This window comes from Eretmochelys imbricata, chromosome 20 (genome assembly GCF_965152235.1).
Source record: "Eretmochelys imbricata isolate rEreImb1 chromosome 20, rEreImb1.hap1, whole genome shotgun sequence".
NCBI lineage: Eukaryota > Metazoa > Chordata > Testudines > Cheloniidae > Eretmochelys > Eretmochelys imbricata.
The window spans coordinates 15,704,272-15,718,801 of record NC_135591.1 but is presented as its reverse complement, the minus strand read 5'-3'; the positions used below and the strand labels follow the sequence as shown (position 1 = coordinate 15,718,801).

At 45.8% G+C, this 14,530-nt stretch overlaps 1 protein-coding gene across 1 annotated transcript in view; it reads left to right on the top strand.

Moving 5' to 3' along the window:
- The first annotated feature begins 693 nt into the window (after positions 1-693).
- Positions 694-14,530, top strand: part of LOC144277896 (syntaxin-binding protein 2-like) — a 57,570-nt gene continuing 43,733 nt past the window's right edge. The window contains exons 1-4 of the mRNA XM_077838920.1: positions 694-714; positions 967-1,089; positions 2,252-2,404; positions 3,578-3,700. Of these exons, the coding sequence (XP_077695046.1) occupies positions 694-714; positions 967-1,089; positions 2,252-2,404; positions 3,578-3,700 (420 nt within the window). The remainder of the gene's footprint in view (positions 715-966; positions 1,090-2,251; positions 2,405-3,577; positions 3,701-14,530) is intronic.

Sequence of the window (14,530 nt, the reverse complement as noted above, 5' to 3'; positions counted from 1 at the left end):
TTCCCAGGACACCTGAATATTGGAAAGTTTACAACAGAACAAGGAAGCAAAAACCAACCAAACAAACAAAACCCCACAACAGCCCCCACATTCTTGCAATTAACCATCTGCTTTAACTCTGGTTTTACACTCAGTTCCTAAGAACATCTCTGGAGATGATAGACGACAGTGCCTGGAGCAGCCAGATATCCCTTGAGTTGAGCTGGCAGATGGCCGGCTATGCCAGCCCCTCCAAAGAGAAGGTTTGTTCTCTGTTAAGGTTTAGTTTCTAGTTACTTTCCCCTGAAATTCTGATTGGAGGGCTGCATAAGGCTTCTCTCAAGGTTTCATTATTTGATATTTTATTCTGCGTCTAAAATTTGTTTGTACTTATTCCCTGCTCTCTTGCCCCCCTGCCCTTCCAATATTTGGTTGGACAGGCTGCTTGTCTGTCCTGCATTGTTGGTTCTCTGGCTGGGCTAGACGATGGGATGTTTCTGCAGCATGGGTGCTTGGACTTGGCTGTCTTGTTCCTTCCTGAGTGTTGCTGAGCTGGGTCTGTACTGACAGGCACGTTGTGTTGCTGATATCCCAGGGCTGGTCTCTTTCTTTCAGAGTTTCCTGTATAAGGCGCTAGGAACGTCCTTAGCAGCTTGTCAGGACCTGGTCCATGTTAAATCACAGATTCATACACTTCTGACGACAGCAGATTATATGGAAGCCCCTGAGAGACAGGTGAGGCCTCTGTCCCTCTCCCCATTTTACCAAGTAATCCCTGAATGCTCCCTGTGGGGCTCAGCTCTGAGTTGGCCTGGGACAGATGCCATTTTGCTTCCTAGCCTCTTGATTGCTATTTCACTCAGCGCCCGCTCCCCATGTGTCTCAGGCCTGATTGGCACTTTACACCACTTTGGGTGAAAGGAATGGACTCGTGGGCTCTATCAGACACCTGGTTCGATCCTAACCTGTATTTCTCTTGGGTGACAGGGAGTCGTCTCCATCCTCGCAGTCTGTGCTGCGAGCCACTTGGACCTCACCTTGAAGGCACTTCAGGAGTTTGGGGCTGCAATGAGCCAGGCTAAGATTTCTGGGTTCGTCAGCCGCCTGAAGGTAAAGGAGCCAGGGGGTTCTCTCAGACTTCCTCTCCCTCTGAAGCAGGGGCAGCAGCCCCGCGGTAGTGTCTGCTCCGGTCAGCTAGCATTGTCCCCCAATGTCTGCGTTCTACGTGATGCCGGCCGTTAAGCAGACAGGAGCACAATGTGGAGCTGGGGTTCTCTCAAATGATTTTTACCGTCTGATGACTCATGGCTTGAGCGCCCCTCCCATGCACAATGTGTGGGAACTACATCAGTTGCTTGCATGGAAAAGCATTGAAGGTATTTTTAGCTGTTTTTTATCCCAGGTTAGTAGCTGGAAATGAGGAGGTGTTGCAAGCAACATGTGGCTTACCAACCCGCTTTAGGTAGACCACCAGTGGTCTACGGATGACAATTAGGGAACCTCTGATTTAGAGCAGTGGTTCTCAACCTTTCCAGATTAGTGTCCCCCTTTCAGGAGTCTGATTTGTCTTGTGTCCCCCAAATTTCACCTCACTTAAAAACTACTTGCTTACAAAATCAGGCATAAAATTATAAAAGTGTCCTAGCACATTATTCCTGAAAAAAAGACTGCTTATTTTCCCATTTTTGCCCTAGAATTAGAAAATACATCAACTGGAATCTAAGTATTGTACCTGCATTTCAGAGGGCAGTATATAGAGTAGTCTAAAGAAGCCATTGTATGAAATTTGAGTTAGTAACTTTGCAAGTGCTTTCTTTGTCGTCTGCTGTAAAACTAGGCAAATATCTAGATGAGTTGATATACCCCCTGGAAGACCCCTGCAGACCCTCAGGGGTACAGAAGTCCCCCTGGTTGAACACCACTGATCTAGAGGATAGAGCAGGAGACTAGGCCTCTGGGCTCCCATTGCTGGCTCTGCCATTTACTCACTGTGCAGCCTTAGGCAAGACATTTATCGCCTGATCTTGTACCCACCAGTGTCAATGACTAAGCTCCCGTGTACTCCACTGCTGTCGGTTCATCCTTTTCGGCTCTCTGGGTCAGAGTTACCCAGTGGGAATGAGGGCGACGGGGCGGCGAGTTCTATGGGCTCATGGTGCCCGGTCTCCAGCAGTATTCAAGGCTCGGGGGCCCGGCTCCACCAATGTTTGATTCATTCCAAGGCCAAATGAATCACAAGAACTTGTCTCTAGTGATGTTTCCTATTGTCTAGGATTACCACCATGGGACAAGAGGCAAGACTCACCGCACCCTGATGCTGACATACAGCAACGTGGCTGTCCATGCTCCAAAAGAGCAGCTTCTCTCCCGAGTAGAGGCAGACATCACAGGGAACGTCCTTCACCATTACAGAACCAGTTGTCAGGTAAGAGCTTTTGCGTGACAACTGTGAGGAGCATTACCCTGAAGCTATAGCATTGCCTCTGAGTTTATAGAGAGAGGGCTTGTATTTTCTAAAACTCTCCTTTGAGCAATAATTTGTCACATGTCTCAAATTTAAAACTGTAATGGATGGAGCGTGAGCTGTCACATGTTGTATCACTTTTGTTGCTCTTCTTTGTATTTTCTCTAGTTTTTCTATATTCTTCTGAAATTCTGTCGAGCACAGCTGCACAGTAATTCAGATGCAGTCACACTCAGGCTATTCAGAATAACACTCTAACTCCCCTAATATGTATGTGTATCTAGCTCTATCTTTTGCAAGCCAAGAGAGAATGGTGCTAATTTGTATTTAGTTTCTTTGCTGTCACTCTGTTTCTTGGACTCACTACTTCCCTTCCCTCTTCTCTGTCGTCTTGTTTGTCTGTGTGCTCGTTATTTCTGTTCCCTAGGTGTCTGACTCCTGGTACTGACTCTCCTCTCAGTGCAACCTCGCCACGTCACTTTGCCATTCAATTCTGCCCTGTCTCAGTGAGAATCTCATTTAGCCTTTGTCAAAAAAGTTGATCACAGTTGAACCAAACAGATATCCTCCAGAAGTTCACAAATGCAAATATTCCATAGGATGGCCCCTGATCTTGACCTCTGCAAAACACCCCCTCTGGATACATTTCCTGCCTTTTGGAAGATTTAACAATCATGGTTTCTCTCTGCTCCATATTCACCAGCCAGGCCATTTTGAGGATGTGTGTTATATGGGACTATAGACATTGCTAATAGCTGTTTTGCATTTCGTTTTTCAGGTGCTGGGCATCACTCTTACAAACAAGGTAAATTCTAAATAATCTGCCCTGAGCTCTTGCCTTTTCTATCCACAAGTTGCTTGTTTAAATTGCACAGAGCTTGATTTCCTTGCTACATCAAGCAGGAGTCCTGGCTGCTCTGGTGTAAGTGGCCCTGGATTTCTTTCTTTCATGAACCTGGGTTTTCTCTTCTTCTGAGGTGGGTGCAGAGCCAGGGTCCTCTGCCTTCTGGGGTCTGTGGACACCTCTCTCCTCTCCTGTGGCTAGATTTAATTCCTGATCTTTATCTTCTGGACTCTGGTTCTTCTCTCCGTTTCTCATCCACATCCTCTTGTTTCTCTTTCTGGATTATGTAGGACATGCACCTAAAATTAACCCTCATCCAGAATGTCACGGAGATTAGCTGTGCCATTTTGGAGACCAGAGACTCCCAGGAGTTCGAATTCTCTTACAAACTGGAGCTCCTTGGCTACATGCTGGTGAGTGATGAGGAGCTTTGAGGACTGAAGTACAAAGGAGTTTGTTGTAATGTCATCAGACTGGGTTTCCAGGTAGATGTTGTTTTATCCATTGGCTGTGACTGTACCACTGCAGTCTCATGAGCTACCTGCACGGCACCCAGAATGCTGCTGGGTCCAGTCTGAGCTTGGCAGGGATGCCGACCTATTGTGGGCTGTAAGTGGCAGGAATGGCTTGTGTCTGGGGAGTTATCTTTCTGTCCTCTGTATAGCCTGCAGATGGCCCTACGGTCCATTTCTGAGGCAGAGAGCCTGCCGAGCACGGTGTCTGTTTATTACAGACCTGGCATATGGCCCTGTTTCAGGGTGTGAGAGGAAAGCCTCTCTGCCTTTCAAATCCATTTCCCATTTTTTTTAATTTCCCTATTCGTGCATTTCAGGACTTCATTAAAAAGGAACCACTGGATTCCCTGGCATCTCCAGTTCGCTACAAGGCAATTCTTGCCATTAGACATCTGAGGTAGGCTATTTTCTGCCATATTTCCTGGCCCTGTGACGTCGTCTTTGTTAGTTCATGAGTGCCAGGTTGGGAGCAGTTTGATGCCTGCCGGGTTTGGCTCACATGCTGCTCACCAGCAGAACTTTAGTTCTTGAGGGTTTGAATGTGTCCATTTGGAGGTTTGTGCTTGAAAGACACAAACTTGGAGGTTGTGGGGCATGCAGTCCAATGCAGGAGAGTTCAGATGGGGAGGGAGGTGTCTGGCTTGCTGGCAGGGGGAAGGAAGCTTGTGGGTTTCTCTAAAAAGGGGACTTGAAGCTTTAGCTTTACTTCTCAATGAGCCAATACTTAATAGAGGTGCAAAGAGGTGCTCAGCTGCAAAGTGAAGGGTTGTTTGCATTTGGGGTTTTAGATTGAGACAATCTCCAGTCATTGGACCCATTTCTTTTACTTGGAGGTGGTACTGAGTCTAATGCATGACTTTTCTCTCTCTCTCTTTCTTCTGCCAGCAAACTCAAACCATCTTTGACCTTGAAGGAAAACCGTGAGCTTCTTCATCAGTGTTTCAAAAGTTTGTTTCCCCTCCCTCCCCTGGAGAAGATGATGAAAGAGGAAGGTGAGACAGCAAAGGATGCTCTGCCTATACAGGTACGTGACAACAATTCTCCTCAGGCACCATCCACTGTATTTCTGCCCAGCAGGCACTGGGTGATGGCAGTCACACATGGCCTCCCTGGCAAGGTTATGGTTAGCTTTCCCCAGCCCCCAGTCGTCCTCTCCCCCCCGCCCCCAACACACACAAATTATCTGTGCTGAGCCTCACTCCTTCTCTTCTGGTTTCAGTCACTGTACATAGAGTCCTTGGAAGCCCTTGGCAAGCTAATGAAGACTTTGCTGGAGGAAGAACCAACCGCACACTGGTTCCAGGAAATGTTTCAAGTGAGTAGACCATTGAACCATGGTGAAGATTGTTTGTTTGTTGTGTTACTGCAGGGAAGAGTCAGAGATTTAGGGGGTCAAGCTTCAGTTGTGGAGGAATTTTCCACAATGGAGTGAATTGTCGGGGGAAAAAGCACCAAATTCTTCCTGGGATAAGCAGGCATGTGCCCCGCTGAAATCCACAGAAGCTATGCCATTTTATGCCAGGGCTGGATTGGAACCAACTTCTTACAATGTAGTTGACACTACTTGGACCGGCAAGAAAATCACCACTGCAGTAGCCAAATCCAAGAGAACCAGTTGAAACTGATCACTTCTTCAAAGAGGAATTCATTCATATTGAGTTAAGCCCTGTGTATGGAAACTCATCCAGAGGAGACTTCCTGTTCTTCAGACATGAACAGAATATCTTGAAGAGCTGAGGGGTGGGGAGTTTGATGCACCTTCAGTATAAAAATGAAGTTCTAAAAGGAGCTGGGCTTCGGGGGGGACTTCTCTGCTCTTTTTCAAATTAATAAAAAGAAATGCTCCTCTCTGTCATTTGGCCACTCAACGTGGGAGAAGTTGCCCAGGAAACAGAACACAGCAGCAGACATCAAACAGCATGCAATGTGGTAGACAGCTCCCATCAGACAGTCTACAGGAGACATCACGTACACAGGCCCAGGTTCATCTCTCATGTAACTCCTTTGTCTTCAATCACTCAGAGGTGAATCTGGTCCCTGGCACTTCCATTAGACATGTAATTCCTTCGCTCCATGGAGGTCGGGTACTTTGGAGAGGGATTTTAGTGACAATTAAACCTGTTTAAGAGGAACTTTTGGGAGGGATTTTCTGGTACTAACTCTGTCCATTCCCCTGCTCTACCAACAGCTACTAGAGACATGGCTCCATTCAGAGAAGGAGTGGGAGAGAGAAAGGGCCTTGCAGGCCACCATCCAGCTGCTGACTGCCTATCAAGAGACAGTTCATAGCACAGTGAGTATAGCCTTCCTCTTCCTTGGGCTGACTTCCCTGCTTATATCCGATCTGACACTCAACGCAAATGCATGAAAAAAGCTTCCAGGGCAGCAGCTGGGATCTCAAAGTGACTAAGATCCCTCTGCTTCCATAAGAGAGAGGTTTACACAACAATGCTGTGACCACACTCTGGGCAGACTGCAAGAAGTAGAGGGCAGACGATCCCCCAAACTGATGGCTTATTCTAGAATTACATGCACCAAGTCAACAGCAAAAGAGCTTCCAGCCTAGTTAACAAAATGCCAAACACGGTCCCCTTTTGGCATTCCAGACCTAGGCTCCCATCTAAACAGCCCAGTCTAGTATAGTGAGGGGTTACTGAAAACCTGATTCACCATATGTGAGGTTCACCCATCATAAAGGACCAGATGCTTATCCCCAGGTCAAGGTGAATCTCAGGTCTTTCCCAAATAGCATACTGCCAGCCAATCCTTAATAACGAAATTGAAGATTTCTTCTTAAAAGAAAGAAGAGAGTTACAAATGGTTAAAAGATCAGTATCCATACAAGTGACTGTCAATGTTCATAGTTCAGGATCACAACAGTGATGGAATAAACTGCTGGCTTGTACAAGTCTCTCTGGAATCATCCCAACAGATCAGAATCCAAAGGCAGCTTAGATGTAAAGACTGTTAGTTTTTCCATGCATTTTCCAGGTTCTTTCAAATGATGATTTGGAAGCTCTCTGTCCTATGGCTTACACTTTCCCTGTTCAAAGTTTCAGCAGACTAGAGATGACAGGATGAGGCCCGAGCCTTCTCTTTTCTAGCTATTCTAGCAGGCTGACAAGCCTACCTCACAAAAATGGTTACAGCAGGACCTTCCCCCGAGAAAGACTAGGCAATGCAGATCGCCTCCTGTACTTTGCTTTGAAGCTAATCTTCTATTTCCTGTGCATACACAGTAAACTAGTTACTCATTCGCATAAGGTGATTAGCCGTTCTTCCATTATAACACAGAGAGTTAAGCTGAAGACAATGTAGAAATTATTAGTTTCCTGCAGTATCTTACATCTTTGATTTTAAGGTTAACTGAACACCTTGCACACATAATGAAGACCTGAAAGGGAATGAGCATCGACAAGCTAATTTGGTTACATTGTGAAACTTCTAACCGCGTATAGATCAACACAGACAAATAGACTTAGCATCTATTGTTCGTTTTTGAATGAGTTGAGGATTGCTAGTCTAATCCATCTCTTTGAAATTCACATGCAAGTGAACTGTCTTGATACAGTGGAAGTGCCTCTTGTTAAGTTATTATGGGTCATACACAGGTTGCCTGGTCTGCCAGTGTCACAAATGCATTCTTGGTTCTTATGCTCCCAGGGTGGTAAAGGAAAATTTCTATTTAACCAGCTAAGAACATAAAACATAAGAATGGCTAACCTGCCTCCCGCAAAAGAATGGTTCATCTGGCCCAGTATCCTGTCTTCTGACTGCATTGTGTGAAGATATGCTTCCTTTAGTTTGTTTTAAACCTGCTGCCCATTAATTTCATTGGGGGACCCCTTGGTCTTGTGTTAGGTGAAGGGCTAAATAACACTTCCTTATTGACTTTCTCTACACCAGTCATGATTTTATAGACCTCTAGCATATTCCCTCTGAGTCGTCTCTTTTCCAAGCTGAAACGTCGCTCTTTTTTTAATCTCCCTTGGGTGAGAAGTTATCCCATAGGCCTAATTTTTGTTGCTCTTCTCCGTATTTCTTCCCATTCTAACACATCTTTTTTGAGATGAGATGACCAAAACTGCACGCAGTATTCAAGGTGTGGGGGTCCTGTAGATTCCTATCGTGGCATAATGATATTTGCTGTCTTCTTATCGATCCCTTTCCTAAGGGTTCCTAACATGTTGTTAGCTTTTTTGACTGCATGTTGAGCGGATGCTTTCAGAGAACTGTACACAATGACTCTGAGGTCTCTTTCTTGAGTGATAACAGCTAATTTAGACCCCATCCATTTCTATGTACAATTGGGATTATGTTTTCCAATGTGCATTACCCAGTACAGTACAGGAATCAGGGGCACAATGTTACCAGATGTGCCTGTTACTTTGGGGTAGGCTCATTGATTAGAGTTACTCTTCTTGGGGGAGGGGGGGTCTGTAATTCTATTAATGTGCTGCTTATGTCACTTGTGTGTTCATAGGGAGCTCTACTCCTTCCTTCTGCAAGTGCCCTCCCAGTGGAGCTACCCTGCAGGACCTCGGTTCCCCAGGGCTGGGTTCCTCCAGCCCTAGAACTAGATGAACACGCACGCACGTACGCTCACACTAGCAGAGCAAGTCTGAGCGGACCAGGTCCATCAGCCCTCTCCAGCTGATCCTCTCATATGGCCCTGGACTCAATGGGCTGGGTTAAGCAGCACTTTCAGCTGCTCCCCTCTTATGTGCCCCAAGTTTAACACATCCCTATCCCACTTGTTACGAATTACACCTTGTAGGACACGCACACAACTGCTGCAAATTACACCTGGTAGGACACGCACACAAGTGCTACGAATTATACCTGATAGCTCACGCACAGTTCGAATTTAGGCTGAGGCACAGAAACAAAGTCCACAACTGCAGAGTTCCCAAAAGACACTAAGTTTATTACGCTCGAGCGTGGTGCCCCCCTGCTAGCCAGGAGGGGACCCTGAATGCAGATTATACAAAGGTTATATACCTTTTAGCAAAGCATGTTGCCCTCGTGCATCGGAAACCTTAGCCAATAAACAAACCCTTGTCTTATTTACCACCTATTCCTGCTTGGTGCATTCCTCGTGCTATACCAGTATGTTAATTACACAGCATGGTTCTAAAGCCATGCATCAGTAACTTTTATTATCAGGATGGGAGGCCTTACATCAAGGCCAAGAGACAGGGAGTTAAAGACTGACAAAAACCAGATACTGGGAGTCAAGGCAGGCTGGAGACAAGGAGGAGGATTTTCACAGGGATTCAATATCTAAGGATTACTTTTCCTGGTGTATGATGTGCTGGCATTTAAACAATGGTGGGCCCTAAACCAAAATGGAGTCACATGTGCTAACTTTTCCTTAACACACTTCCACATTACAATTGTACTGGTAGTAACCCACTTCATGAGCAAACCCCACTGTATTTTTGGGCGCTACCAGGACCTTTAGCTTAGGTAAAAGAAGAGTTGCTGCAGAGTAAATGGGGGAAGCGGAAAATACAGAGTAAAATTTGGAGAGGGAGAGAGAAGCAACCAGCTGAACCATAAATGTTATTTATTGAATAATAGTGATAACTACACAAGGAGGGCAAAACAAACATAATGGTTACATTTGAAAGGTTAATACCTGAGGAAGAAAAGATAACGGAGGGGCGAGGGGGGGGGGAGAATCTCATCCACTCCATGAGGCTTGAACTGGGCGGGGTTCCCAGGTAATGGTGGTAGCTCAGGGTCCTGAGTGCTGGAGACAGGCAGAGCCCCCAGCACAATCAGTCAGGAGATGGAATCCCAGTGGAACTGATGCAGAGTTTGGGTCTATACATCAGAACCCTTCCTTGGGCATAGGTAGGGGGTTTTGTAGAGAAAATACAATGGTTCAAGGGAGAACACTAGATTTGTTTATGGGTAAACTAATGGGTTTTCAAGGGTTTTCTTTAGGCTAGACAATAGGAGCTGATCACTCTTGGCTATGGGTGGTGGTTTTTTTCCAGGGAGCTCACAAGGCAACTAGGCTGCTTCAGTATTTTAGGATAATAAAGATTTATTACTAGAATTGGTCTGATAATTGCTGAGCTAGGTGTGTGCAGGCATAGGTTCATTAGCATCTGGAGCAGGGATTCCCATGATGCAATGCGTCCCTGCTTTTCTGGTCCCAGAGTTCAGTGCGGTTCTCTGTTCCTCATTCTTCATGCTAATTCCTATCCCATCTTTCATGCAGATGAGGCTAGGGGAGTTGTCTCTGTTCTTCATTCTGTATGCAAATGGTCACCCTTCTCAGGAGGGGTGTAGGTGTGTCTCCCAACACCCTTCATTGTTCTCTGCAAGCCTTTTCTCTGGTGGGTTTTGGTTCAAACAGAGACTGGTGGGGGCGGGGGGTGTCTTTCATGAGTCAGACAGGCTAGATACTGTGCCCTGGTTCCCCAAAAAACACAGAGCTGACTGGTCTGAACAATAAGGATGGCAAGTGAAGTCTAGTCCAACTGGAGACCATTCATTCTTTGTTCTTCGTTCTTTTTTCATTAGACTCAGGGAACTTTTGATCAGTTTGGATCTCTGATTGGACTAATAGCACCATACAGCTGTGATTCGCTGGCCACGTCCCGTCAGTGGGTGGTTGACTGTATCAGCTGCCTTCTCTGTATACAAGGTGAGGAGACCATTAGCAGGTATAAGGAATTCTTCACCTTCTTTCACTGTTGTAATGTCCATTTGTCTGCCTATCTAGTTCTTTCTGTCCTGTCTGTTGTTGCTTAGATAACAGAATGGTGGGCATCTTGTAAATAGCTCATTAGAAGAGAAGATTCTGATGTGTAAAGAGCCTAGCACACTTTTGGGAACTGTACAACTAATAAATGGTCTGTATACAGGTAGATAAGGGCTAAATTCCTTAGGGCTTGTCTACACAGGGACAGTAAGGAAAGTTAATCCAAATGAACTAAAGGTGTACATTTCAAGTGCATGAGGTAAATGGCATTAAACACATGTGTGGATGCTCTGATTCTGACTTAAAATGGGCCTTATTAATTGTAGTGAATTCCATGAATGAAACTAACCTGAATGAAGGCCACTTTAATTCTAAATAAGTGTGTCCCCACAGGTGTTGAATGAAGTTTAACTAATGCATTTTGAAAATGAATGGGGATTAGCTTTCTTGAATATCTCCATGGAGACAAGCCCTTGGTACTAAACATTTTCATTCTCTTTACCCTGCCACTGGCTGGATTGGAGGGGTTTCCTGGAATAATTCTGTAAACAAAAAGTTCTTCCAGCAGCCCTCTGTCATGAGCATTCCGAGCTACTGGAGTAAGTAGAGGCCATTTTTCCCCTTTGTGAAAGAGTAGGATATTCTTTTCACCTAATGGTTAGATGTTAAGGGATAGAGCTTGGTTATCGTTTAAGGCCATTTCCAATGAGGGTGACCAGACAGCAAATGTGAAACCTCGGGACGGGGGTGGGGGGTAAGAGGAGTCTATCTAAGAAAAAGACCCCAAAATGGGGACTGTCCCTATAAAATCGGGACCCCTGGTCATCCTATTTCCAATGATTCTTAATCAGTCCTAAAAACAGTGTTGGTGATTCAGAAACAGAATAAGGGACTCCAACCTTTGAATGTACAACATAGTAATCCCAGCATTGTTTAGAAGTGACTGATGATGAGCCTGGGTTTCTTGCCAAAGTTTTTTGTCTATCCCCATCTCTTTTACAAGGAGAGTTTGGTGGAGGGATTCACCTCTAAACTGGACCCTCTGATCTACCTGCATGAGTTGTACTTGAATAGGAGCTTAGATGTAAATAGTGAGAGCAGAGAGACTACTGAAACCAGACACACACAGAAAGCTGCTCCAAGCTGAATACAGTACTTGTTCAATCCTGGATCATTCACAATAACATACCACTACTGTTAACGTTCAGACATTTTAGGGTGTAATCCCGACTCCATTCTAGTCAACAGGAGTTTTGCCATTGACTTCAGTGGGGCCAAGATTTTACACTATGCTGATGACAACATAGCACATGGATCCTCCCGTATGAAGATCCATGCAGTAGGGGTTCAGTTTCCTTAATCGTTACAGTACTTTTTCTCCTTTTCTCCACTCCAGGCCAGTCCATAAACCTGGGCTCAGCAGAGGAGGAGCTGAGATGTCTCCGTGAAGCACTAACAGCTCCAGACCCCGAGGCTCTGTTTCAGGCATCTTCCAAAATGGCCAGGGTAACTGACTCAAAAAGCTTGTGCGGATGTGCGAGTGACCGGGCACCGTTCATTTGACATTTGCTCTTTCATGATGCCTTTCCGTACTCAGAGCGAGGTGTGGGAGTGGGGCGTTGGCTGCTAGTAACCAGCAAGATGCTTTTCATAGATGTGTGCTCTGAATGCCACGTAAAAACCAGATTCCACAGAACGTTGCACGCCCATGAAAATGCGCACGCGGATGCACACGCATGTACCTATCCAGCAGGGCCGGCTCTTGCTTTCTCACTGATCCAGAGCAGTGAAGCACAAAAAATAATGAAATAAAAGAGCCCCCATGCCGCCCTAAGATTGGCCGGAACACCGCCCCTTGCAATCTGCCGCCCCAAGCACAAGCTTCCTCGGCGGGTGCCTGGAGCCGGCCCTGCCATCCAGCCATCCAGGAGAAAAACTGTGTTAGTGGAACATCAAGCTGAGAAACCACCCAGGATTCATTCCGTCACCTTGTGGGTTTGCCTTCGCCGATATCTGTGTGCACGCCTCTCTTGACTGACTTCTATATGCTGTAAAAAGATGCAGTGTATGTAAGAGACTACAAAGGGAAACTTACCTCCTGCATATCCAGTACAATGTTGTGCTAACTATGCAACAGAGTCTTTGCCTCTAACCTGATATCATTAGTGTAGAAGACAAAAATGTAGTCTATAGACTAGAGAGAGAATTGTAATCCCAAATGGCGAGCTAGACAGGAGGCTAATTCACCATTTGCTGATGCAGGTATATCTTTTTTTCCATTTTTAAAAGTGCTGGAGCCAAACATCATTGCGGTCTCTCCTGTTTTTGATTTGTTCCCAGGTTGTTAGTGAGTACTTTCCCTCCGAACAGGCCACAGACTTTATTGCGGCCACATTGGGTGGTCTGCTGTCTGCTAGCCCCACCTGTGCCACGGCAGCTGGACTATGGATGAAGATCATCCTGAAGGAGCGTGGAGATGCCATGCTGGACAAGGTAAAACTGGGAACTGGAGAGTTTTTCTGCCTAAACTCCAGGCTTTTTGATCTTTGCCCTCATGTGTAAGGAAGAAAAATCTTGCTGTTTCTCCCCCTCGGATATAGAGTCGATTCCATCTCTGTTCCTACCCTAAGATAGGCAATGGCAGAATCAATAGCAGTAGACCGAGATAATCCAAGGGAAAAGGAAGATGGTTGGTTCTTTATTGGTCTAGCTTGTTGCCACAGTATTCAGCCAAGAAAGGCTTGAGAAAACAGACTCTGGGGAAAATACAAGAAGACAGAATGACTGGCACTTGGAGGCCTCCAGGTATTAGGAGGCCTATGGCTAAGGGCTACATGGATTAAAAAGAGCACTGGGCTATTGCCACCCTCTTGCCAGGTTTCTGAGCCTGGCCTCCAGCCCGAGCAGGAACAGCTCCACTTTTAGCCCCATCGTGCAAGCCCCACAGGCCCAGGTTGACCTGAGCTCTGAAACTCACTGCTGTGGGATTTTTTTGCTGTGTAGACCTACTCTTTAAGAAGAGAAGGAAGGAGGGAGAAAACTCTAGTGTCTTTGGGATCCACTATTTATATGCCTTATTCTGGAGCCCAGTCCATCAGGGCTAGATGAAAGGAGCACTCCACAAATCTTCTAACAAGGCTGGTGAAAGGCCTCAGGACAGGGAACCCTCGCAGCAGAACTGCCATGTTTGCACAGTGTTTTGAAGATGTGAAGGGCTAGGAATGAATATGAGAGGTAGTCCCCTGTTCATAGTCCCAGGCATTTACACACTGTCTTTAAAGCACTTGCATATTTTGTACTTGTGGTTGTTGATGAGCTCTGCATTCTTTGAGGCAAATGGTCAGATTTGGCTGCTTAAATCACAGCTGCAAAATCTGGGCAAGCAAAGCTGCCTTTTGTGCATGTGAACTGGTTTATGTAATGCATAGCTGGGCACCACCACATTAAATTACCTGGTATGTCTATGTGTGTGTCAGTGTTAATTTTTACAGCCGTGTGTGGGCACTTTGTGTGGGCTCAAGTTACGCAGACGTATTTGAACATTTGCTTCTTGAAGTGAGGCATTTCTAAAAAAGCAGCAAATGGCTAAATAAAGGTTTTGATTCTGTAGACTGAATGGAGAGAAAGAAAAAGGGACATTTCTTTCTGGTTTTGTTCCTTCCAGGTGCCAGATATCCTGGCTATACTATATCGCCACATGCCTACTATCCAGGAGGGCAGCTTGAGGCAGTTCCTGGTGGAGGCAGTGTCCATTCTAGCTCACCATCACCAAGAGGCAGTGATCTCCAGCCTCCTCAGCAAACGTCTGCCGATGGACAGGTATATACCGCTACCTATTGCATTCATCTTGGTAAAACATGGATCCCACAGCTTTACTAGGAGATGTAGGGCTTCATTTAAGCCGCAAACAGTTTGGGATCATTCCTAAGGGTTAATAGCCTGGCTCTTTCTGCAGGAAGGTCCAAGAACATGTTAAGGTGGGGTGCGGAGAGAAATTAAGTGTCATTCTG